The 24772-nt window shown below is 39.3% G+C and overlaps 5 protein-coding genes and 1 non-coding gene across 10 annotated transcripts; 4 read left to right on the forward strand and 2 right to left on the reverse strand.

Annotated features, from left to right (window-relative positions):
- Positions 1-401: 401 nt before the first annotated feature.
- Positions 402-5401, forward strand: LOC108883892 (SH2 domain-containing protein 1A). Its single transcript, XM_018677452.2, has 4 exons — positions 402-639; positions 2987-3047; positions 3211-3355; positions 3677-5401. Exons 1-4 carry the CDS (start codon positions 488-490, stop codon positions 3721-3723), a joined length of 405 nt encoding a protein of 134 aa, XP_018532968.1. The 5' UTR covers positions 402-487; the 3' UTR covers positions 3724-5401.
- Positions 5402-5420: 19 nt separating this feature from the next.
- LOC108883890 (uncharacterized) lies at positions 5421-10265 on the reverse strand. Of its 2 annotated transcripts, XM_018677450.2 has the most exons (10): positions 10170-10265; positions 9601-9671; positions 8873-8925; positions 8604-8758; positions 7976-8145; positions 7144-7268; positions 6788-6932; positions 6505-6610; positions 6022-6103; positions 5421-5909 (listed from the first exon to the last, which is right to left on the reverse strand). In XM_018677450.2, the coding sequence occupies exons 2-10, from the start codon at positions 9662-9664 to the stop codon at positions 5808-5810; spliced, it is 1002 nt and encodes a 333-aa protein (XP_018532966.1). In that variant the 5' UTR covers positions 9665-9671; positions 10170-10265; the 3' UTR covers positions 5421-5807. The 2 variants fall into 2 exon arrangements, with proteins under 2 accessions (XP_018532966.1, XP_018532967.1); XM_018677451.2 differs by lacking the exons at positions 8873-8925; positions 10170-10265 and adding an exon at positions 8422-8524.
- A 1293-nt stretch (positions 10266-11558) lies between these two features.
- Positions 11559-11630, reverse strand: trnae-cuc (transfer RNA glutamic acid (anticodon CUC)). Its single transcript has one exon. It is a non-coding gene; the product is annotated as a tRNA-Glu (tRNA).
- A 139-nt stretch (positions 11631-11769) lies between these two features.
- LOC127138993 (caspase-8) lies at positions 11770-14737 on the forward strand. 3 transcript variants are annotated; one of them, XM_051070143.1, is made up of 6 exons: positions 11770-11788; positions 12409-12755; positions 12912-12943; positions 13250-13355; positions 13455-13998; positions 14198-14737. In XM_051070143.1, the coding sequence occupies exons 2-6, from the start codon at positions 12416-12418 to the stop codon at positions 14346-14348; spliced, it is 1173 nt and encodes a 390-aa protein (XP_050926100.1). In that variant the 5' UTR covers positions 11770-11788; positions 12409-12415; the 3' UTR covers positions 14349-14737. The 3 variants fall into 3 exon arrangements, with proteins under 3 accessions (XP_050926100.1, XP_050926099.1, XP_050926101.1); XM_051070142.1 differs by lacking the exon at positions 11770-11788 and adding an exon at positions 11837-11967; XM_051070144.1 differs by lacking the exon at positions 11770-11788 and adding an exon at positions 12106-12124.
- A 261-nt stretch (positions 14738-14998) lies between these two features.
- On the forward strand, positions 14999-18641 carry catip (ciliogenesis associated TTC17 interacting protein). Its single transcript, XM_018676157.2, has 9 exons — positions 14999-15320; positions 15543-15728; positions 15845-15900; positions 16035-16121; positions 16397-16564; positions 16653-16777; positions 17863-17939; positions 18033-18100; positions 18221-18641. Exons 1-9 carry the CDS (start codon positions 15203-15205, stop codon positions 18407-18409), a joined length of 1074 nt encoding a protein of 357 aa, XP_018531673.2. The 5' UTR covers positions 14999-15202; the 3' UTR covers positions 18410-18641.
- Positions 18642-18983: 342 nt separating this feature from the next.
- casp8 (caspase 8, apoptosis-related cysteine peptidase) lies at positions 18984-24099 on the forward strand. 2 transcript variants are annotated; one of them, XM_018677448.2, is made up of 12 exons: positions 18984-19156; positions 19976-20143; positions 20399-20574; positions 20735-20840; positions 21602-21731; positions 21821-21876; positions 21982-22042; positions 22210-22274; positions 22369-22474; positions 22653-22780; positions 23182-23570; positions 23772-24099. In XM_018677448.2, exons 2-12 carry the CDS (start codon positions 20036-20038, stop codon positions 23908-23910), a joined length of 1464 nt encoding a protein of 487 aa, XP_018532964.1. In that variant the 5' UTR covers positions 18984-19156; positions 19976-20035; the 3' UTR covers positions 23911-24099. The 2 variants fall into 2 exon arrangements, with proteins under 2 accessions (XP_018532964.1, XP_018532962.1); XM_018677446.2 differs by having other exon boundaries at positions 18985-19156; positions 22207-22274.
- Positions 24100-24772: the final 673 nt, after the last annotated feature.

Here is a 24772-nt window from a genome sequence, read left to right on the forward strand (position 1 = left end):
TGAATTCAACACAAACCACATATATACAGCTCTCAGCCCCCAACAGTATTTGTTAGCACCACATCCTGATGGTGTATTAAAGCTACTGATACCAGGGTGCAAATGACCAAGTCCAAATGTATGTAATGTAATTGTATGTGAATGTGTATATAGAAACGCACATGCTCGTGAAATGTGCCAGTTAAATATTAAATGTAAATTCATAAAATAGTGGTGTGTGTGGTGGAGCAGAAGTGAGAAATTAGACGGTTTTGTGAGTATTTTTCTGTTGTGCACAACAAAATTATACTTTCACTTTTCATTAGATAAGACACCATTATTTAGGTGAGACAAAGTGCACAACGTGAGCTGCAGCTGCATGACAGAAAAAGTGTGAAAACCATAAACGCTTTTCCTGCCTCTAAGCTTTTCACACCCCATCTGCTGCTACGAACTGCTACACCTTTACCCTTCCGGCACACATGGTGGTGCCTGCCTTAGGGGCAACATGGAGCAGGAGGGGATGCTGGTCCGGTCTATTTATTACGGGAGGATTGGAAGCGAGGCCACAGAGAGGCTGCTGGAGAGGTTTGGACATGATGGCAGCTTTCTGCTGAGAGACAGCGAGACCATGCCAGGGGCCTACTGTCTGTGTGTGAGGTGAGCTGTGAGTGTGGTTGAGTATGGTGGTGCAATTGTGAAAAAAAAATCACTTTTCATTAAGTTATGTCGCTTTCTTATGGGTTTGTTGGTCCACTCTTCATTTAAGCTCTGTCTTCATCTGTGACCTCACAGAGAGTATTTTGTTTGTAGTAACATAACTTTATTTTTACATCATGCAGAGGTAAGCTGAGAAACCCAGCTGACAGCGCGGGTGTGGGGCTTTCACACAAAAGCTCATTTTTCTCTGTAGATCATAAAACATTTTAAAGACATTTGTAAAAACCCATCAGCAATCTACAGCAGCGTAGATGTTTTTTTTTTTTTTTATTACAACTTTAAACTTTGCAATGATACGGCTCACACATTTTCATAGATTTTATACTTTCTTTTATTTTGAGTTCCTAGCAGCTTTATACTTTCTTGAATTGGCAAAATGAATGAAAAAACAAATGAAAGTCAAACTTGTAGATGAGTTTGTCGTATGCAGTTTAAAAGGAGATAGAAAAACAGCAAAATTTAACAAAATGCAGAGGAATTCAAGAAATAACACTGAAAGCCGTACATGTTTTTATTTGAATGACATTATGTGCAACTGTAAACCATAAGTTAAGTGTCTGTTCTTGTAATGATATCAAATAAACAGTATTTCATATACAGTGCAACAGATTTCTACAAGATGTTGTACATGAGAAAAAAACACTTGTTTGTACTTGTTTGAAAATGTGCAGTGTTGTGTTGCAACACTGAGAAGAGTTTAGAGACTCACTCCACAGAGGTTTCATTTATACCGTAGATACACTTTGAAAATAAAAAACACAGTAAATTGTCATTGCTTCATTTCAGCTACAATTTTATTACACTTGATGAGAGAAGGACGAGTATTAGTCCATATTTTCATGGAACTGCTGATGTGAAAACAAAACAACAGAAGTCTTTTTTTTTCTTTTTTTTTTTTTAGAAAGTCTTTGAGAGCTTAGGCAACACGTATTTGTGCTTAAGTCAAAGGCCAATTAAAACCTTGATTACAGTGGAATTTATCTCACAGAAAAAGTAAAACTTGAATATTTTGATGCCAAAATAAGTGGAAATGCAAATTTAAAGTGTGTCCACTTTACTAAAGCAGGAAGATAAAAACAAGCAGAACTCCTTGGACAAACTGCAAACAGCGGTTAAAGTAATTCAGCACATTTACTCAAGTGCTGTACTGAAGTGTAAATTTGTGGTTCCATTCTGTACCACTTTACACTTTACACTATTCACAATATTTTATTTACTCCACAGCATTTACATTTATATTTGATAGCTGTAATCACTAGCTTCTTTTCAGATTCAGATTTTACATTTTAACCATATGATCATCTCATGAAATACAAAGCATTGTTAAAGAATTGTGATGCCGTAAAAGAAAAGTCATTTCTGCTGTTGTGGTAACTTGTCATGTGTTTGATGTTATTAACAGTTCCACCCCAGAGACATTTCTTCTCTGAGCCTCTCACATAGTTTCATTGAAATAACAGTTTGAGGCTCAAACTCAATATATAAACTCTTAAGTTATAGAAAAGTACAAAAATGAATAGAATACAGGTGTGTGTATCTTCTTTCCTCTCACATGAATCACTTCATATTTATCTTGTGACCTCTTTGGAGGGACCTGACCCCTCAGATAGGGACCACTGGACTTACACCACCTCAAGTAGTTGACTCCACCTCAAACAGCTACAGACATACAACACTATTTATGTGGAGGGCATTTTTCTGTGGAACAAATACTATTGTTTTTTTTATACTATGAGTTCATTTTGGTGCCAAAAATTCTGCACTTTTACTTAAGTAGGATTTTAAATGTGGGACCATTTGTAATGGAGTATTTTTACATTGTGGTACTGGTATCTCTATTTAACAGTAATAGATGTGAGCACTTCTTCCACCACTGCTTACAAACTGTGTTTCAGTGGTTCAGACACAAAGGCTCAGGTCTTTTTCTTATCATTAATCTGGTTTCATATACACAATTTAGAAAGATAAACACAATGAGCAGCTTAAATGGAATATATGAAATATGACACTCACTGAACTTCCAAATATTGTAGCTATAGAGAATAAGTTTCAAATTAAACTAAATCAGTTTGGCCAACCCCAGTAAAGATTTGTAAGGAATAAAATGAGAACTTGTTTCGTCTTCAGTGTGTTGAGCACAAAACTGAAATCATCTAGTCATTCTCTGCTTCAGATTCACATACTCTTTCAGATTTAATCATTCGATTGGAACACGTGTGTACTCTTGTGCATATTTTTTCACACTTCACAGCAAATTGTTCAAATCTCTGAAATGTATGTTTTGCAGGAAAGCACCCTTTGTGCACACGTACAGGCTCATACACTGCACTGATGGCTGGTGTCTCCAGGTGGGTCAACGTCTGCATCTAGATCCTCACTTTCACACACACAAGGAGGTTATTCAAAGTTCATGTGTGTGTGTGTGTGTGTGTGTGTGTGTGTGTGTGTGTGTGTGTGTGTGTGTGTGTGTGTGCGCGTGTGTGTGTGTGTGTGTGCGTGTGTGATTATCAGTCTTCAGGAGACAGCCTGCAGAGATTTAGGACGCTGGAAACATTGATAGAGAGCTACAGGAGGGGTACGGCCTCTGGTGTCAGTATAGCCCCCCTCACAGATCCCCTGGTCAGGACTCACCTACAGTACATCAGCTTTGGACAAGGTACAAACATACACACACACACACATACACAGACACACACACACACACACACACACACACACACACACACATTTACATTATGTGTCACAATACAGAGTATTTTCTTTTGTGTCAAATTGCAAAAACATTAGCAAACTTTTCAGTAGTTACTGCATTTGTACAGTTAAATCTGGTCCCTGCATTCACACAGTCACAGAGTCTCAGTTTTTTGTTTTTATGTGTGTAGTACATCAAAGAGTTCTAGTTCAGCAGTGAAATGTCTGTCGAGGCTCATGACCTACTCACTCAACTCTAACACACTTCTATCTGTCTCCTCCACAGAGTTTACCTACATGGAAATGAGCAACAGCAGCAGCTCTGTCTATTGAGGCCGTGGCTTTTATACTGGTGGACCGTCCCCAGACATACTGAAGATGAAAGAGACAATCACACTGTCTGCGCACTGTCTCTCTATTTTTTTTTTTTTCCATATTGGTTCCATATTTATTTTTAGCAATATTTGTGTCACTTTAGTATCAGTTCAAAAAAGATTCACATATGGTGTTTTTTACCTGACAAGATTATGAATAAGTGCCCACTGTGGTACATAAAAACATGTGAGTTTCAGTATTTCACCAAGTACTCATTAAACCTTCAAATGTTTTTAATTTGGTATCAGAATGAGCGTGGGAACACTGAATTAAAAAAAGATGCTGGGCAAATGTATCACATGCCGTTTCTGTTGCTGTGGTTTCCTTTTACACAGACCTGTGTCTTTCATATGTAGTCCATCATTATTGATATTTGTGTTTGAGGAAGTGCATGTTTACCTTTCAACACATAACTAGATTCCACCTTAAATACCTCAGTCTTAACTCTCTGGTCATCTGTGTGTTTTCTAACATTTTTTGCTATAAAGGAAAGATATTTCTATGTAGTCGTTATCATGTACTTTGATGCTTTTTTTCTGTACAGACAGAGTGTAACACAGGAAATGTGGCAATGCAAGAATGGCAGATGATACAATCTATTGTGGGCACACTTACTTCACCATTTTCCTTTATTTAGATACTTTGCAGTCATTGGCAATATCTAATTAGGCGTAACCAGTGTTTCTCTCAATCTGCCGGACTGAAACAGTGTGTCCTCTCCAAGGTTCCTTCTTGACAGTTCATTTCAGAACTGAACTGTGAACATGAATTACTCTGAAGTACACATGTAATTTATCACACCTTGGCACAGGCCGCTCTTACTGAAATATTCCAGTCAACATATTTTGTGCAAAAAGCTCTGTGATGCAGCTGTTAAACACCTTTAAACCCACTGCTGCAGCCTCTCCGTGGCTCACTAACAGAGCTCAGCGGGAGTTCATCATTTGTGTTTGTGCTGTAATATTTTATTCTCAGTGATAATATGTGTATCTGCCCCTGTTTGGGAACACCTGGTTCTGTCCGTCTCACAGGTGACATTAAATACCTTGGTCTGTGGGTCTGTAGGCAACATTTTCTATAGGCACAATTTTCTTTCAGTCTACAGTCTTACCCCTATTGGGCAGTTGTGATATTATTTATATGAAAGCAGCAACATCTTTACTTTTTAAAAATGAAACCTCTCTAAGATTAATATCAGGAAGTGGCTTTATATCTTGTACAAGAGTGTAGGTTGTTTTCTGTATCCACAATATTTTAGATCTTTAAGTGCAGACTTTTGAAGGAATAGTCAGACTTTAGCATTCATAAAAAGACAATTTGTCACTTAATGAATGCTTATGTTTCTTGGAGTCTACCTTTGGAAAGTGCCAGACAAGATGTTTCCCTGTTTCTAACTTGCGTAAGCTAAGCTAGCTGTCTGCTGTAGCTTTCTATTAAACAGAAATGAGAGAGTTAATCCCATTTTGTTGCAGTCACATTTTATTTAAGTCTGATTTGATGCCGTTTTTCCTTTTTTTAACATTTTGTTAGATTGTTTTATATGCAGTTTTGTAAATTGCTGGATTTTTGCTTTTGCTGTTATTATCTCGTATTCTCCAGGCTGCTGTAATAAAGACCATAAACTGCTGTAAATAAAGGATGACTGAATTAATGAATTAATTTCAAAAGAGCAGATGTATCACTCAGCTATATTTCACATGCAAAAAATGTGCACATATTTGTAGAAGCATTATATTCACATTTCAGGACCAGTTAACCTTCTGGTTCAGGCAGAGCAAATGTGTTTTATCAAAACTCATTAATAGACTTGTCTGCTTTTGAATTTATGACTAAAATCTGTCATAAAAAACAAGTCATTTGCATTACAGAGTATAAGGCTATAAAAAAAACACATGACACATAAAGACTAAAAAATTCCACACAAATACACACCCACATACTTATGCATGCATGCAACACATTTATGCTAGTTGCTTAATGGAAAGTTTGTATCTAAATACACCTGGTAGTGCATGGGGTGAGACCTCATTCATTTATTAAATTTAAATGTGTCCCTTGCACATTGTCTTTCCAGGGTTGTACTCTGTGTCCTCCACCTCTGTGATTTCCTCCTCAGCCTTAGGAGGCAGGGCAGGATGGAAGAACTGTAAACACAACACAAAAAGTAAAGCTTTGCCTTTGTTCATCAGTTTTTGTGGCTGGATGGGTGAGTGTGTGATATGAGTGTATGTGTGTACAGTATGGACATGTACTTACACTGAGCGGGTCACTTTTTTCCAGGAAATATATGTACTTTGGCGGGGGGCGAGGAATCGGAGGAAACAGAAGTTCAGACACCCTGAAATATACACAAACACACACACTGCACCTTAAGGAAGTTTAGGGTGTATGTTTTGTGGTGGATTTTCAAAGAAAAAAAAAAAACACTACCACCCGCACAGCCCTTTCACTTCTCCTTTCTGCACTTTGTTTTCTGACTTAACTTCACTGCTTTTGCTGACATCGGGTCAACTTTGTCCTCTTTTTGAAACTGGTCAGTTTCATGTTCCAAAAGGAGGACAGTTCAAGTTATATCAAGTTAGACACAGTTCACTGAAGTGGACTGAGAAAAAAAACACAGGTGTGTAGACATGTAGGAAGACTGTGGGGAGCTGTGTGCAGGGGTTAATGAGTGAGTGTGAATGTGTGTTAGTCATGCATCAGTCAACATAGTCATTCAGTGTGAGAGAGAAGCAATACCTCTGATGGCGCACCAACAGTATCACAGCCAGGAGGATCATGGGTATTCCCAGGGAGATCGAGACGATCAATAGAGTGTTGAGTTTATAAACTGACTGTTCCACCGCTACAAACAGATGCAATCATGAAGATGGAAATCAGTGTAGTCTGGTTATTGCATACATCAGAATAATAAAGTGTCATCTGCCTTCCAGGCATCAACCAGTGGATAAAGATGATAACAACAAGTCACCTGCCTTCGATTAAATATCTACATGAGATGACTTTAACGAACCGCACTCACTGATAGTGGGAGTCCATTCACTCCACTGATCTGATCCAAAGCACGTTTTATTCTTTCTTGTCCTCATTCTCACTCTGTAGGTGCGGGTGGGATCTGCATTCATCCTTGTAAAAGACGTCTGATCTTTCAAGGGTTCATGTATTTCCTGTTGTGAAAAGATTTGTCAGTAAACACATTGTTCTTGGTTGATCAAGCCTAACCTTGCAGACTCGGTACCATTTAAATCTTGGCCATTATTGCTGTTGTTATGTGCACAACAAAATACAAACAAACAAACAAACAAAATAATAAATGGTATGTGTTCTTTCTGTAATAATCAACATCCACAGTAATCCATACACACAGACATACTGTACCTGGTCACCCAGGTCCAGTTGATATTCTGAACATTGAGAGGATGCTTGACAGGATGGATTCCATGTCACCAACAGGTGTCCATCTTGGACTGTTGCAGAGACGTTTACAGGTGGGGACAGCACCTCTGTTGCACACACATCCACAACATTAGATTTAAAAATTTGAATTAAATTCATTCTGAAGTTCTCCTGTGGATACTGCCTAAAGATAACCCCAACTAACAAACAGAGTGCCAGTCTACTGATCACCCTCCAGGTAAAATGATAAAACCTTTTTATTTTGGGTGCATTATTTTTGGGCTTGTGTGCAAAAATGGGGATGTCAAGAGATAATTTAATTCACTATTCAATCAATAAATGCACTAAATAAAGATGTACTTTTTAAAGCCATGCTAGCGGCAAAGCTCTATGAATGGACATGTCGCTCAGTCTATTGCCATGGAATTTTGTACAGACCTTCATGGTCTACAGAGGATAAATCCTTGTGACTTTGTGATCCTCTGACTTTTCGTCTAGCACCACTATAAGTCTGACATCTGTTGATTTGAATGTTTGTGGATCTTAATAAAAATGTCTCAACATCAGATATATTCCTCCACAACAGTCACTTTTTGCATACCTGATATAACCTACAGATATTGTGCTGTTCATTTGACAGTTTACTACTATATATCTATTGATCCACTGCTGAGTGTCATGTGGATAGAATCAAAGTGCTGTGTAATGTGTTATTCAAACAGCGGGTGCCTCTGAAGACCATTTGCAGCACTGTCATTTTCAAATACTCAACAACAAGTAAACAACGGTTTGTTTCAGAGGCTTGGAGTATTACCTAGCTCGGGCTTCTCATATATGTAGGTGTAGACTTTCCACCCATCGTGCCAGGACATGTTAAATTTGAGTGTTACTGATTGGAAATCATGCTGCTGCAGAGTCAAAGACGTTGATCCGACTCTTTCCACAGACGAAAGAGAGTCAACTCCTATCTCACCATCACAAATACTGGATGAATAGACGGAGAGAGAGAGAGAGTTACATTCTGTTAAATTTGAACAAAGCTCTGTTGTAAATATATGAATTTTTGTTTTTGAGTACTACTCAATCTCTACCCCAAAAATGGTTCATTTTTATTAAACCTTTACTACACCACCAATCAGCCACAGCATTAAAACCACTCACAGGCGAAGTGAATAATATTGGTCATCTATACATCATCAATACAATGTTCTGCTGGGAAACTGTCTCCTGACATTAATCTGGATGCTACTAGACACTTACCACCAACACCTAAACATGCCTGCAGACCAATCACAGGACATCCACAGAGGTCCTGTGTCCATGCCCTGATGGATCACAGCTGGTTTGGAGGAACAAAGGGGGCCTACACAATATTAGGCAGGTGGTTTCAATGTTGCGGCTGATCAGTGTATGTTAATGTGTCCTATAAAAAACATGTGTACCTGATACAGACAGAAAGCTGAGTATCCTCCGGTAGATTGTGGAATGACCAGGAGCAGTTGAGTAATTTTGTTGGGTAAAGGAAGCAAGTAAAGGTTTCATTTATATCAGTCTTGAGGAGAGTCTCATCTGGAAATGAGGATGCTGTCACTGAGAGCTGAAAAAGTTTGGCAAATATAAAGAACAGGGTATGGATCTTAATCATAGATCTTAATTTCAGCAGCAAGCTTTTATTGTGCCTGTGGGGTCTTTGGAACATTCTGAGTCTTACCGTGTCAGGATAATTTTCCTCCTGACAGACATCCTGACTGTTGCAGCCAGCCACTGTTAAGAGATAACATATAGTACATGTCGACTCACAGCATGAAGGAAAAATGATCCATGGATAGCATAGCCATGGATCATTTTGAGAACACATCACACAACTCTTTTGCAATTCACCGTGCTCCATTCATCAGAATTTTTGGGTATTTTGACATCAACAGGGCAGTGGAGGAAGTCAGTTTCCTTAAACACTGTGGAAAACAGGAAGAACCTGAAACACCCTGATGAAGCAAGATAGCCAAAAACCATTTTACACTGGCTCTGGACCAACATCCATGAAGTTATATTCCCAGTGTGAGTGTCTTTCTATGGTTGTGTGGACACATTTTAGTTCAGTTTAGTTCTGAAAAGTCACTTATTCACACAGGCCTTTGGCACTTTGGCACTTCTTAGTCTTATTTTGTTTGTTTTGTTTGGACATTGTCTTTGTAAAGTGTCCTTGGGTCTAATGAAAGGCGCTATATAAATGCAAGATATTATTATTATTATTATTTTATTTTATTTATTTATTTATTTATTTTTTGCCAGTCCTCTTCAAACTTCAAAAGGCTGTCTGAGAGTTTAAACTTGGTTTTAGGGTTAAAGTTAGAATTAAGTTTGTGTGTGTGTGTGTGTGTGTGTGTGTGTGTGTGTGTGTGTGTGTGCGTTTACAGTAGTCTATATTCATTCACTCACCACCCTGTGATGCCCACAAAACCAGGAAACTGGACCAAAATACTGGGCACAGAGACATCTTCATAGTCAATCTAGAGGTTTTACATACACACACACACACTAATGAGCAACAGTGTTGGACCACATACAGTAAGCACAGAGTTGTTGTATTACTAAGTCCATACAGTGTTATTTCCTGGCTTTTTATACTTCCCCTTTTTAAGTGCCTACATGTAAAGGGTGAGTTTCTAGTAAGACAAAAAATAGATTTGCTCATATGAGTGTTAATGCTCCTCTCAGTTACATTTGATTGTGAGTTATATCAATGTACACATCATGAACACACACATTACCATGACCACAACCAAGGCTTTTACATTTTCTTCATAAAAACAAAAACAAAATAATAAGTTATCAGTGATTCATTTTGTTTACATACTCAGTTATACTACTCTTTCTCAAAAATGATGAATAGACTTTTCCATGGACTGTTACATTATCTATTTGTAAGCTTTCTTATGAATAAAATCCTCCCACAAGTATGTATTATAATAGCATTGTTATAAGAAGCATTAACAAGAAGCCGTTACCTTCTGCTGCCCCTCCACTCTGTCGCTGACTATGATTCTGTGAAAGCTTTCACTCAGAAGACAATGACACATTTCTGAGGAAAGACGAAGCATGACGTCACATACTGTACACAGAATCAGGAAATCAAAGGTTTCTTTCTGTTTCATTATTCTTATTCTCTCACAAATACCCTGCAAGCTCAAATGATTTTGATCACAACATATTCAGCTTTTCTTGCTAAATCTAAAGCAATGTGTTCAAGGAAAATAAACTAAAAACTAGGCTAAGTAAAAGACAGAATTAACATGGAAAAGTCATTTCCAAAGAAATGGCATGTGATGGGGGTAAGTTGGTGGAAAGTGACTGATCATTAAGTAACTACTGACCATTGGAAAGTTAGTGCATGGAAAGCTGTAAAAGAAAGAAAGAAAGAAAGAAAGAAAAGTAGCATTTTGTCAAAAGGACATGGTTACATTTGGATGTATAAATTGTTTTTCACTTCAGCTAAGTGGTTGACAAAATGACAGATATACTGCCAGGTGTCACCAATTCAGAGCTACTCAGACTGTGTGTGGCTTGAAGGCAACATTCAGATCATGATGTGGTTTAACAAAACAGCTCTCAGACTCAGCTCAGCCAGCTGAGAAAATCTGTCCTCCTGGAAGAGTCAGTGTGTACTTTTCCATTATGTACTGTGGAATATAAAAGGTCTGTGACAGATACTGATACTGTGACAACATGTGCTCTATCTGCTAATTGTCCTTGTGCAGGACATTTGGATCACCACCAGATCGGAGTCGGTGTTCTGTAGCAACACGTGGCATCTGGCCTCTCTGCAAAGCAGGTTATAAGAAACAAATCAATCCTTTTGGCGACTGAGTGACATCACTGAATGAAACAAAGTTATATACACTCAGTTGCAAATTTACTAGGTATACTTAGCTAAAACTAATGTGGTCTAGTGCAACAGTCCTGCAATAAATTACAAAAAAATCAATATTTATCCCTGAGTGTAGGCAAAATAACAGAGACAGGTCTGTGCATTATGTAGTACAGTTATGCAGCACCACAAACTACATCAAGAAGAAATCATATAGTTGAATAAATTGGCAGCTGAGTGTGTATACTGTATATACTTCAGTTTATCATAGCTTAAATCAGATATGTTTATACTACATTACACTGTTTAATGTGATATTTGCCTTAAAAACAGGTAGATAACAAATAACTAACCAATGACTAAGAGAGACAGAGAAAACGTTCTGCTAGTTCTGCTATGACAGTTATAATGTTATAATGTTTCTTAAAGGTGACCATTTTCTCCAAGCCGGTGATTAGATATTCAGTGATGTTACTGTCGCTGTGGAAATAGAAACATCTCTTTGCCTCAAAATTTAAAGCAAAAGTAGTTCCCTGACCGGGAATCGAACCCGGGCCGCGGCGGTGAGAGCGCCGAATCCTAACCACTAGACCACCAGGGAAGGTTACTGCAATAGTTTTATAGAATCATATTTGAAATCGTATCAGCCTGTGGTCTTGTCTCTGCTGTTGGCAGAATAAGCCCGTTGCCAGGCTCTCCTTTAGGGAATTAGCGTCTTCTTCGTATCTCTCTGGTGTGCTTTTGAGGACACGGTCCGTGGTGAGATGATTGACACTGCCGCTGTTGCTACTTCTCAGTAGCTAAGAGCAGGTTAGCAGTACTCTTCCAGTAGGTGGTAGGCGCGCTCCTTACTTAGCATTCTACTCTAGCTTACTTGTTGAATTACTTTCATTATAGACTTTTTCTGAAGTACTATCTGGCGGGAAGACTTCCTGACTGTAAGTTAACGCCGCTTTAAGCTAAATCTATTTTCGAAATACAGTAGTTAATTCAATATAGTTTGCATTGTCGTAGAAAATGGTTTTCATTCGCTCGGGAACTCTTGACTGTAACCTCTGTCTGTAGGGCGTCGTGAGCACATATATAAAACAAGACGTGAGTTAGCTTGAATTCCTACTGGCTAGTAGCACTGAACACATACAGAAAACTATATAAGACTGTTTTGAATATATACAACGAATGCCAAGTAAACCTCGTAAATGTTTGGTATTAATAACGTGTTGCTTTAATCTAATTCATGAGAGAAGTAGAGTACAGAGTCAGTCATTGACATGCATCAGATTGTGGCTCTACAACGTTCCTACCGTATTCTACAGTTCACAAGTTCATCCAGTTCTTCTCTTGACTATTGTTGTTTTCTGTATTTCGCTTTATTTCAGATTCAACATGTCAGCCAAAGACACATTGAGGAGTAATAAAATACACATTCAGACGAATTTGTGTGGAGACTACGCGCTAATTCTTGGCAAGATTTATGAGAAAAAACTAATAACTGACCGTGAACACGTCAAACTTAAAAACATCAACAATCAAGATGTAGAGGGGCACGTCATTGCTCTTCTGGATAAGATCATGGTCAAGGGAGAGGGCACCTGCAAAAAGTTCTTGGACCTCCTGCTGACTGACAAGGATGTTGAAGAAACTTATCCTGACTTGAAGGACATACTGCTGAAAAACACCTCTCCTTCACCTGAGACTGCACAAGCTTGTCCACCTGGCAACAATGGTACGTTAATGTACATAATTTCATATAGAAATGACTGTGTCGAGCATTAAACATATGCCAGCCTATAGTGTGTTTCACATGAAGCTTCAGTCTTAAGCCTCCTTTAAAAAGTTTTATGTTTGGAGATATAATTCTGTTTTATTTTCATTTCCTCAGATGTCCCATCAAAGAGCAAGAGGCCAAAGAAGGTGATTTAAAAAAAAAAAAATCTAATATTCAAACACTATGTGTCACAACGCATGAATCAGCATGTTTAAGAGAGTGTTCAAATACTTTTTCCTCATTTAATCATAGGACATATTTTCATCCCAGAGACTCCACACACATACCTATTAGCCTGTATTGTATGTAGAATATTTGCTGTGTAATGTTGTAATAAGACATAAAATTTAAACTAGTGGAACTGTACACTCGTCTTATCTTATCTACAATTAAGTTATCTCCTAATTAAAGGTCTTTATGTGTTTGTGCTAAATTGTTTCCAATGTTTTTAGGAGGAGAAGTACCAGTTGAAAAGCCAGCCTCTTGGCCTCTGTGTGATCATAAACAATGAGAATTTCATGGATTACACAAAGAGACGTGGAACTGACAAAGATGCTCGTATGTCACACATTCAACAGCCTCACTGTTTTACACCATTGTCCTGTTTGTTGGTGTTTGAAGCCTAACTGTTTTGTTTTTTAAATAAATTTCCTGCAGAACGTCTGGCAGAGGTGTTCAGCTGGCTGGGCTTCAAAGTGCTGATGTGTAAAGACCAAACCCGGGACCAGATGGATCAGGCACTGAACTACTTTGCCTCTCTGAATGAAAACTCTCAGCTGCAGGAATTCAGTGTTAAGGAATGGTTTGGTACCAAATTCATTGATTCTCAGCAGGTTCCTAAGCATGGAGATGCCTTCATCTGCTGTATTCTGAGTCATGGAGAAGAGGGTGTAGTCTGCGGGATCGATTGGAAGCCCCTCTCCATTAAACAAATAACTAGAACCTTCAAGGCAACTGAAGAGTCAGCCCTCAGAGGCAAGCCTAAAGTGTTCCTGATCCAGGCCTGCCAAGGAGGGAAGGTACAGCGTGGAGTGCCAGACGATCTGGAGGGTGATGCTTCTCCTTCATCATCCAGCCCAGAATATGCTGATGTTCTGGTTGCTATTGCCACTGTTGAAGATCATAAAGCATTTAGAGACCCAGTAGATGGGAGCTGGTTCATCCAGTCATTGTGTCAGCAGCTAGAGGAGCGCTGTAAGAGGTAAATATAAATCTCAAAATTAAATATTTAGTCAGGTTTGTTGCTTGAAATTTCAAAAATAATGAATAATATCAGCAGTAGTTTGTTAACCTGATGATATATAAGCATTACTTTGCAGTGTATACTGTACACTTCAGTTGATCATAATTTGTGCCACTATATGGTTAGTAATGTTTTTGCACACTGTATATTGTTTCAGCCATGAAGACATCGAAACCATCCTCAGACATGTGAAATATGAAGTGAGCCAGAAGGAGGGCTCCACTAAATCTGGTGCAGTAAAGCAGATGGCTGAAGTTAGGAACAATACCCTGCTGAAGACACTTGTGTTGTCAGCACATCTCCCCTGAAGCTCCAGAAATCATGCAAACACGGTATACCTTATGTCTTAATTAAGCATGTATGACTCAGGTTTTCTTAAATGAATCTATTATTTTTATCTGTCTTAATTTTTTTAAAATCACCTTTTATACCTTTTATATTGTCATAGATTAGAGGGTAAGTCCTAAATGCTGAATCCTGGTGTCATCTCAAAGTTTACCGTGTATAGGGAAGAAAAATACAAAACCTAAAACTCCTAAAGCAATGTTTTTAACATTTCTATGGTTTTTAAAAGTTATTCAACACAGCACAGCTTTATGTAAATGCACAATGTAAAACAGAGAACAGCTGATCATTGTTTCTTGCACTCAAGTTTCATTCTTGGTGTAACCAATAAAACTAAAACTTTTTCCCATAACTGACTCATTTCATCATAATTTAAATGTTTATCTCATAATTCTGATTTAGCAACCCGCAATTTTGACTTTCTGAATGTGAATTTCCATCAATCCATAATTTTTTGTCATGATTTAATGTTTTTTCTTCTAATGGAAATTGACTTCCACGCATCGGAGAGCAATAGGCTTTTGTGGTATTTTGTTGGTATAGGAAATACACTACCTTGCTTCCAGATTCGGCTGCGCACATACAATCGTCTTTACGGTATTACAGCGTCGTTGCCGTGACAACTCGAATTGTTCGTCGTCCTTTCCGTAACCGAAGAAGCCAAGCAAGGAAATCCAGCCAGAAAACTGTTTGGCATGAAAATGATCGAAAAAATCTACCTGTCGCAACAAAAGATAGTCTCTTAAAACTGTTCCGACTACGTAGGTACTTATTTTAGTAGCAGAAGTATCCGTCTTAGATAAAGGCGGCGCAAGTGATGGAAGCCCCGCTAGAAGATGAGACTCCTGCCGATGGTTTAGCGGGGACTGAAGGACCCAGCAATGGAGAGGAGTTGAAACCCTCTGCCGAAGCTTTAACATTCATGTCCAGCATTGGTGAGTGTGTTTTCAGTATACTTTCTAGGATAGTCTGGAGTGTCAACAGGAGTCAGAACCTGCGTACGTCGCGAGAGTAAACACCACCTGGTTTTGACACATCTATAGTTGCACCTGCCACGTCGAGTTAGTAAGGACGCTTTATTTCACGGTAGTATTGAGCAGGAAATAGTACCTACTGTGGCTTTCGTCCCACTTAAAGTCGCCCCCCACTTTTCTCAGAGCCCGCGGAGCTGCAGAAGTGTATGTTTACAGACTCCCTGGTGACTGTGTCAGAGGGCGGCAGAGACCTGGGGAAATTCAGTGTGACGGTGGAGTTTGCTCGTAGAGTCCAGCAGCCCTGTATGCTGCTGCACGCCCAGAGCCAAGGAGCCATTGACAACTCCCCCTGTGGAACAACAGTAACAGGTGAGGGGGAGCAGGGGCTGCCCAGACAGGCTGATCCCCATTGTTTTGTCCTTACATAGATGTGTTGGTGTGCCTTATCTTCATATCATTTGCCTTGTCTTCATTGACAAATAAAGCCTACCTAACTACTGACCTGGAGGTGCTGGAGGAAGATTACCATGAATATGTCAAGGTTAGTCATTGAAGGCTTCCACCCCACACACACATACACTGTATCAGCTGTTGCAAGTGAAATTGTTGCACCCCTACCTGCCACATCTTTCTGTTTTTATTTTGCATTTCCTGCCTTTAAACACACTTCTTCAGCTTGAAGGCCACAGTTTGGATAAGAGGTGTCACATGGTACAGCATGATGGACAGATGGTGATCAATAAAGTTACCACCATGGGAGAGGTGAGAGAAGAACCGAGCATTAAAGTGTCAGCCCCAGGCCTTATAAAGATTTTTGTGTGAAATACAATAGATGCTTCTCTGGTGGTTTTGTCCTACTTACTAGATATCTGATGACAGTTCAAAACAAGTTTAACTCAGATGTTTAATATCACCTTCTTACAATTTGGTTGTTTTCTGGCATGATCTTACACTGCCATGTATAAAAGTCTTTCCTGGACATGTCAACAAATCTGGTAAGGTGTAATCCTTTTCTGCATGTGAATGTGTGTGTACAGGAGGTGATGAAGGAGACTGTTTCTTATCCCATGTCTGTCCTAAGAGGGCTGGTAACAGAGGGCTCCATCTTGCTGCTGATGCGCCTGATTGCTCTGAGGAAGAAGCTGCCAGAGCACATGACCTTCATCTCCCTCGATCAAGGATTACACATCACCCACACCTCCTTTGTAAGTAGTTACGTCTGTGTAAGGCTTCTTGGTTAGTGACTGATTTTATGACTGGACTCTTGTCTGTTATCTGTCTGTCTGTGTTCAGAGTGAGCTGGGTCTGAAGCAGCTGGAGGTTGTGAGTGAGACTGTGGAGGTCTTTGGGATGGAGAGGATTGTTCACTCTGTGGAGGACAGCCCCACTACCTGGCAGTGCTACTTCCTGGATGATGGGTAAATTCAGTGACTACCTCTCTAGATTTTGAACAGTCTCACTGCCCATTACTGTAGATCAAATAGGGTACGACTGTTGATCTTACACTATTACAATTATTTTAGTGTTTACAAATACTTTACCAGTGTTTAGGACTGCAACATAAATTGTTAAAATATTCTGCAATCCTAATTGTCAAATGTGTATTAATGTATTGAAATCTTTTAACTTTCGACAGCTGCTTTTTTTTATGGAGGACACTTAATGAGACCAGTATATTATTGACTGGCCATGAAGGCAGATAAGTCAGATAATGTGACATGTCAGGGGCAGATCCAGGTTTAAAGAGGTGCTATCAGCCACATCAGATATGTGGAGATATACAGAGGTTACTAATAAATAACAAAGCATTTTATTTGCCTCATAACTATATCTATGTAAGGTACAAAAATTGTTCCCAATGCAATAATTTTCTTTTGTAAATGATTTGCATGGACTGGAAATATTGCCTATTTTACATAACAAGTATGAACAATAATGACAATTCATCACTATGTGTGCAGCACTTTCACAGGTTGGGAATGTATTGGCAGCCATTGAGCATCAGCAATGCATAGAGATGGCTACAAAATTCAACAGCAAACAAATGCAGTTTCAACTACACATGAATGCACCATGACATACTCACAGCAGTGTCCATGCAGACTTTGAAAAGCTTTTTTCTTGATTTCTTAAATCTCTTCCCATATATTCTAACTTCCTTAAGCTGTTGTGAGCATGTAAAGGCGTCTGGAGACAGTGTATGAGATGCTGGACTACACCAAACTGAAATATTTTGAGTCCATGAGAGAGAGAAAGAGAGCGAGGGGGAGAACCAGTTGAAGTTCAGTTCATTTCTGTTCTTGTGAGTTGAGTTGTTTTTAGTCAAGTTGTTCTTCATGTGCGCGTCTGGGCCGTACGGTTTGGCAACCAGTGAACACCCCTGCATCCACAAAGAGAGCAGACATTTCCAACTTTGATGCGTTAAAATCACTTTGTGAAAAAAAATAAAATAATATTACTTGATAAACAAAATTTTTTTTAGCAGTTTATGCTCTCTGATCAGGCACTTGGCCAGCAGAGTGCAGGTGGGATCACCAGTCACCATGAGGCTTCTGCAGCTGCCATCACAGCTAGAGAGAGGTAACTATTCCCATATACTGTACATAAAAGATATTCTTTAATTAAATAGAGTGAGTGATGTTGTTTGTCTGTGTGTGTGTGTGTGGATATTAGGTTTTGAGAAGATCCCCCTGGTTTGGGAAGAAGACATGCAGATGCGCTCCAAGTTCTTGGACAGAAAGGTGAAACTGGCTTAATCTTTGACTCATTTATTCAGACTTACTGTGCCTGAATCATCACGTTTCCTTGCATACATCTTATTCTATGAAACTGAATATAAATGTGTGTGTTTGTCTCCTCAGGAGGAGCTGAAGGCAGACCATGCCTCATACCTCAGACAGCATCCAGAGATCCGTGCTCTCATATCTGACTTCCTGCAGTTCTTGTTGCTGAATAAACCAGATGATGTCTTCCAGTTTGCCAGAGAGTACTTTCTCCCGTTTGCCTCCCGCCATCCTCCAGAACCAAGCCTGAAAACCTCATCATTCTGAACGCACACCTAATGGAACATCTCACAACTTCAGAACTGTCTTTTATAACTTGAGGTATATTAATCAACTTAACTCACACTGAAACTTAGGAATTGCATGTGTCTTCTGAGTGACAGATGACTAGTGGTATTTAAGGAAACATGATGGAGATGAACAACAAACATGAGACTTCACCTGAGCTGTGTGATCTTGATTGACCTTAATCAATCTGAATAAAGTGGTTCGTTTCAAATAGTGTTTGTTGTTTCTTTTTTCCTTTGGTTAGTTAGTCCTGTTTGAGCAAGGCATGTCTCAACATGGATCAATACGTTAGTGAAACTAGATCAAACTTAGGGAGGAAAGCCACAAAAGTATTTAAGAATAAAAGTATAAAGTATAAAACAAAATATTTTGTTAAATCATGATAGACGTTCAAATATGTAAAACTGGAGTTACGGGACAGCCATGGAGACTGTCCCTGGGCCTTTTCACGTGGGACAATCCGAACTAAGAACTACTCCGCACAAAAAAAATGTCCGAGCTTTAATTCTGAAGGTAAGCGGAAGCGACTATGCTTTTCCGACAGAGTAAAACAGGCGCCCCTTTCCTCTAAAAGTGAAACTGGTTTGAGTGAGCGAACAGCACCGGTGGACATCATTAAGTAGTGCTGCATTTGTGAATATTTCGCTGTAAAAAACAACTTAGTTTTACTGACGTACAGAAGACGGATCGCCTCGCTTGTCTGACGTTAGCTGACAGTTAACAGCGGTAAGTTTTACCTGTTGACTCACCAGAGGTAGACAGCAACGTTAACTGTTTTATAACTTTGGCCTGTGGTCTGTGGAGTGACTCAGAAGTTAGACTGTGCCTACAGTGTAATGTTAACATTCAGCTGATTCTATTATTATAATTTCATCGCCCAGGGTTGGCTAAAAACTTTTTAAATTTATAATTTCCCATCTTATTAAATTGAAATACGTCAGAACCGTGAGTTGCTCGATGTGACGTCATGTGACGAGCACATCCCTGTGAATTGTAGAACGGGAAGTCCACCAGTGACTGAAAAACACCACAGTGATCCAGGAGAATTGTAGTAATAGTGATAATAGTAGGAAAGGTTAATTACACAACACCCAAAGAAAAAAGAGGAAAAATAGAATCCAGCATTATATAAATATAATTACACACACACACCCGACTTTACTGTATTGTAGTTAAAGACAGTTTCCTGCCTGAGGACCACAGACTGCATTTCGGATGTGTTCGCTCAGAAATGAGCCAGGGCCAGGCCATGAAGTGTTTAACAAATAATCAGTAATAAAACCCAGTAGGGACATTTCTAGAATTTTCATGTAACCACATGGAGTATAGAGGTGGTATTTAGTTAAGGAGTAATAAGGACTTTTTAATGTATTCCCTGGTTATTGGTGCAATGATGCAAAAATTCATTAAGTTTTTGCCAAAGCAGTCAGTACCTCACTTTGTGATTTGAAGTTTCCTGACATGGGGTTTTAAAACATGCGTACTCACGTTTTTATGTCTTGCTTATTGTGTTCTCTGTTTCCCTTATTTCTGCCTCTCTGATAGCACTGACTTGAACAACGTTCTGAGCAGGGCCAGACCTGTGCTGGTGAGGATAGGTCTAAGATGGACAGACTGAAGCTGTCCCGCATAGACGAGGAGCTGGAGTCCTCTGAGGTGGCAGCACTTTGCTTTTTGTGTTGTGATGTTGTCAGCAGGAAACGCCTGGAGCGGGTGAGCGCTGCAGATCTCATACTGTTGCCTTTGCATATGTCTTAACGTGACATTTGAGTAAAAAAATTATTGACCAGTAACTCTGGGTTGTTACAGTTTTCTTTTACTTAAATCTCACTCACCAAAGTAAAACTCACCAAAAGTGTTCGGTGATATTTTGTTTCCAACCATGTTTCCATATCAATAATTATTTATATAGAGTTTTGCCATGGTTGTAAGGCATTGTCTGTGTGTTTCTTGGTTGTTTTCATACAGATCGGGGATGCAAAACAGCTGTTCTTGAGACTAGAAGAAAAAGGACTGCTGGATAACCCTGTCTTCCTCTCTCAGCTGCTCCACACTATCCGTCGAGCAGATCTCCTCAACCTCCTGGAGACAGACAGCAGGCAACCAGAGGAAACAGATGCAAGTCCAGTCCTGTCAACGTACAGGTAAGAGCGGTAAGAGTTGTACAGGAACTGGAACAGATAACGATGCAACATGATGACACTACAGTCAGTTTGATTCTCAGAGTTTTGACTCTTTTGTCGGTTGTTTCATTGTCTGTCCCTTTCATCTTTCTCTTTTTCACTCTTCTGTTCTTTCTGTCAGGGTGATGTTATACAGAATATATGAAGACATGACTGAGGAGAATCTTAAAAATATGAAGTTTCTTCTGAACGGCAAGTTGGGCAGAAGACAAATAGAAGCGAGCGATGTAAGAACACACGCACCTTGCCAGCACATTGCAAATCACTGCCACACCCACAGCCGTGTAACAAATAATGGCGCGTCAACTTCACTTTTTGCTCTGGAGTGAAAAATGTCATACACGAGATTAGGAGCTAAACTCCTTATTAAATTCTCGTCACTGCAATCAGCATACATCACGCTGCAACTTTTTTTCTCTGCATACTAGTCCACACTAACCCAACTGGTAAATATACTTGAAATTCAAGTGAAATCTCGTTTTAATTTTTGTTTTGTTTTTTTCCTAGATTCATAATTGAAAAAGTCAAGGCAAAAAGGTTTTTGCCGATTTTACATTAAACAGTCATGTACATTTTAGTTTGGAAAATATGCAGCTCAGTGCATACAGTATATTTAGTCATGAGCTCTCTCATTTAGGTTTAGTTGCAAATTAGGCTGAAGGATATGATAATATATTGTATGGAGACAAAAAAAAATCTGCACACAGTGCTGGGAACTGTGTGCCTCTAGTTTAATTTTTTGATACAGCACCTGTGAAAGTTTTGTATTGTATGGAGCCATTGCATGCCTTAACATACAATTCAACCTTCTCATATCAACCTGTAAATTATTATTATTGGTATTATTATTCTGCTTTGCTAGGGTGGTGTGATAGCTAGTTACCTATAAACAGCTACTTAACTGCACCAGAGCTGATGTCTAGATTTACCACATCACTGCAAAGCCTCTATCACACAGACTCAAACAAGCCTTCTCTCTTACTTGCAGACGGCGCTGGATTTATTTGCTGAAATGGAAAAGGCAGGTTTACTGTCGGATACAGATGTGAATGAGTTGCTTGCAACACTGAGGGAGTTCGATCAACAACTGGCATTGACTGTACAGCTCTACAAAAACAGTATGAGACCCCCTCACTCACATACAAGCACATAAACATTTAAATGTTGTTTTATTGTGAAATTCATCAAACGATTGTATTTTTTGCAGAGCTACCCCAACAGGAACAAGAGAGATTACCTCCTCATTTTAGTATGGATAACCAGGTGTGTGTATGTGTATGTGTATAAATGTGTGTTGTTGTTTTTTTAATCAGTTAACCCCCCGATGAGTAACTTTATTGACCACAGTGAATCTCTTTCTTTCCATAGCCATCTGTCAACAACAACTCCCAGCCAACACAACCTACTCTGTCAATATCTGAGACCATCTGTAAGTTTCTCTATTTCTCTTTTTCAGTACATTAACAATAATGACCTCTAATGGCTACACTCCAGCCTCAGAACCCTCCACATCTTCTTCATTGCTAAAGATAGTTACTGTTATTTTTGTCATGAGACGTCCAAGGGATGCCATTTTCTACTGTTTTTATTCAGCAGATGAAGGAGAGAGTGTTCATACTGATGCAGAAATAAGCAGAGAGACCTCCTCTCTTCCTAATGAGGTAACCATTCACACAAGTCCAAATACCTCTCATTCTTTTGTTCATTAGTGGAACATTAATGTTTATAATTTGTCTATGTGGTTGTGCTTGTGAGGACTACGCTCTGACTCATATTCCTCGTGGTTTGTGCGTGGTCATCAACAATGAGAGCTTCAGGGGTCTAGAGCTGAGCAATCGAGGAGGAACTCAGGAGGATGCAAGTATGTATTGTTGTATTTGAAAAGCCACACTATCTGTTTTATGAGGTGCTGTTTTGTCTGTTAGTGGCAGTCAGGGCTGAGGATGGACAGAGTTAGTACTTATCACGTGTAACGTGTAACTCAATACAAACCAAGCCAACTGGTATTCTTCGGTTTGTCTCTCTTTCATGTGATACAGAGGCTCTGAGGAAGGTGTTTTACAGCCTTGGCTTCGATGTGGTGATTCACGATAACCTGACTGCTGACGACATGCGACATAAACTCAAAGAGCTGAGTAGAAGGAATTATTCTAATGAAGATGCCCTGGTGAGTAATAGCACACACTTTCAGAGCAGTATCATTAATGATTACTGTTTATACTTTATTGTTCACATTTTAACGGAATAGTTAAAAACACCCTTTTTGCTCTATTGTCAAGAGTTAGGTGAAGAGATGAAAACCACTCATTTCTGTGCAGTAAATACAAAGTTACAGCCAGCAGCCTCAAATACTCACATAGGTACATAACCCCCTGTAAAACTGCACAGATTAAATAAACAGGATGTAACATGTTAATTTAGTGAACTGTAGAGTTACTCAAACATGTGATATTTGAGTAAAACGATGGTTAACTTGCAAGTTTCTGTGTTAAACTGTCATTGCTTGCATATCAAATATCTGGTGATTAACAAAAATTAAGCTGTACTGCAAACTTCTTCTGATCTTAGGTGGTATGTGTGCTCTCCCATGGAGAACAAGGATGTGTATTTGGGACTGATGAGAAGAAGGTGTCCTTGCGTGAACTGACGGAGCCATTCACGAGCAAGATAGCACCCACCTTGACAGGGAAGCCCAAACTGTTCTTCATCCAGGCATGTCAGGGAAGTGGCTACCAGGGAGGAACCGTGCCATGTCCCCCGAGGCCAAGAAACGAGGAGGAAGTTGGAGAGACCTTCGAAGAGGACGCGGGTCCTGTCTATGGCGAGACGGTGCCATGGGATGCTGACTTCCTGTTGGGCATGGCCACTGTGCAAGAGTGCAAGTCGTTTCGCAACACTTCCACAGGCTCCATTTACATCCAGGAGCTGTGCAAGCAGCTGACAAGATCAGCAGAAAGGTGAGAGACGCCTCCACGAAAAGCTTTGACTGAGTCATGAAGAAAAATGAGTCAACATGCTGCAGTGCTTTAATAATAAAATGTTTGGGCGCCGGTTAATTACTAAAGGCTTTTAGTGTTTTCAAGTGAGAGGCCAGGATGATTAAATTATACCCACAGTTGTCATTTATCATTTGTAATGTGTTTCTGTTTTCTGTGCAGCTCGGAGAGGGACAATATACTCGATGTCCTGACACGTGTGAACAGGGAGGTCGGCAGAGGAGTGTATCTGTCCCGCAAACAAATGCCAGAGCCCAAATACACTCTGACCAAGAGGCTTGTCCTCAAATTTGTGAGATGAGTGTGACCAAGTGCAACGCTGCAAATGTGGCAGGGTCCCAGATCCACCATAATGTGTGTATGTTTGTGTTTCTCTTTGTATGGTACAAATAGTTGGATGAATTTGAATGTCAGTGTCTTTGTAGTTATAGTGAGAAGTTGGTGTCTGGTAATCTTGAGCATCATGTCAAATAAAATGTTACAGATGTCATTTTTAGAAGCCTTGTATTTTTGAAAAATGAAGACGCAAGATTTTTTTTTTGTCATGGTATGTCAGTATTACAGACCACAGCATTAGGGTGTAAACTCAACTGTTAAACTCCTATATTATTTGATCAATTTGTAGTGCACATAGTAGTTATGGTAAAAAGCTAAGTTGTTTGAGCATTGTGTCATTTAAAGGAGAATTCTGATCATTTTCCCTTTAGAATGACTTTTATTTCCACTGGTGATTATATGGAGTCAGAAGTGTTCAAATTGTTTGAATCAAAGCTGCAACACCAAAATGTAAAATACCCTGTTACAGGTTAATAATATAACCTGAGTAAAGATGTGGATGAGCAAATTGTAGTGAACATATAGGCTACAGTATTTTATTAAAGGTGGTCCAGGTAATTGGAATGAACGACAGAATGTTGGATCATTTGTTAATCTTGAGTGTAACATCTTGCTGCATAGTAACCGCTGTTGTCGATGCAAAGGAGTAAAAACTACGTTTAAATTCTAAAATGGAAATAAACTACGACTGAATGTGAACTCTAAAATGTTGTCCTTTAAGTGCAGTACCTGGGTTAATGTCCTCCGCAGGTAGTTGTAATACACCTTTAGTCTGTAACGTGAGAAGTGCCTGTTGAATGTGAGTCAGCTGAGCCCGGCAGGCCTCG

Source organism: Lates calcarifer, linkage group LG4, assembly GCF_001640805.2.
Source record: "Lates calcarifer isolate ASB-BC8 linkage group LG4, TLL_Latcal_v3, whole genome shotgun sequence".
NCBI lineage: Eukaryota > Metazoa > Chordata > Actinopteri > Centropomidae > Lates > Lates calcarifer.

Excerpts from the sequence above, each read along its gene's own strand:
- LOC108883892 (XM_018677452.2), top strand. The coding sequence starts at position 488 with ATGGAGCAGGAGGGGATGCTGGTCCGGTCTATTTATTACGGGAGGATT. Across the intron at positions 640-2,986 it reads GCCTACTGTCTGTGTGTGAG|GAAAGCACCCTTTGTGCACA; the intron begins GTGAGCTGTGAG and ends TATGTTTTGCAG. Across the intron at positions 3,048-3,210 it reads CTGATGGCTGGTGTCTCCAG|TCTTCAGGAGACAGCCTGCA; the intron begins GTGGGTCAACGT and ends TGTGATTATCAG.
- LOC108883890 (XM_018677450.2), bottom strand. The coding sequence starts at position 9,664 with ATGAAGATGTCTCTGTGCCCAGTATTTTGGTCCAGTTTCCTGGTTTTG. Across the intron at positions 8,759-8,872 it reads AGGAAAATTATCCTGACACG|CTCTCAGTGACAGCATCCTC; the intron begins GTAAGACTCAGA and ends AAACTTTTTCAG. Across the intron at positions 5,910-6,021 it reads AAAAAAGTGACCCGCTCAGT|TTCTTCCATCCTGCCCTGCC; the intron begins GTAAGTACATGT and ends TTGTGTTTACAG.
- LOC127138993 (XM_051070143.1), top strand. The coding sequence starts at position 12,416 with ATGTCAGCCAAAGACACATTGAGGAGTAATAAAATACACATTCAGACG. Across the intron at positions 12,756-12,911 it reads TTGTCCACCTGGCAACAATG|ATGTCCCATCAAAGAGCAAG; the intron begins GTACGTTAATGT and ends TCATTTCCTCAG. Across the intron at positions 12,944-13,249 it reads AGAGCAAGAGGCCAAAGAAG|GAGGAGAAGTACCAGTTGAA; the intron begins GTGATTTAAAAA and ends CAATGTTTTTAG.
- catip (XM_018676157.2), top strand. The coding sequence starts at position 15,203 with ATGGAAGCCCCGCTAGAAGATGAGACTCCTGCCGATGGTTTAGCGGGG. Across the intron at positions 15,729-15,844 it reads CTGTGGAACAACAGTAACAG|CCTACCTAACTACTGACCTG; the intron begins GTGAGGGGGAGC and ends TGACAAATAAAG. Across the intron at positions 16,778-17,862 it reads TGCTACTTCCTGGATGATGG|GCACTTGGCCAGCAGAGTGC; the intron begins GTAAATTCAGTG and ends CTCTCTGATCAG.
- casp8 (XM_018677446.2), top strand. The coding sequence starts at position 20,036 with ATGGACAGACTGAAGCTGTCCCGCATAGACGAGGAGCTGGAGTCCTCT. Across the intron at positions 20,841-21,601 it reads GACAAATAGAAGCGAGCGAT|ACGGCGCTGGATTTATTTGC; the intron begins GTAAGAACACAC and ends TCTTACTTGCAG. Across the intron at positions 22,043-22,206 it reads GTCAATATCTGAGACCATCT|CAGATGAAGGAGAGAGTGTT; the intron begins GTAAGTTTCTCT and ends GTTTTTATTCAG.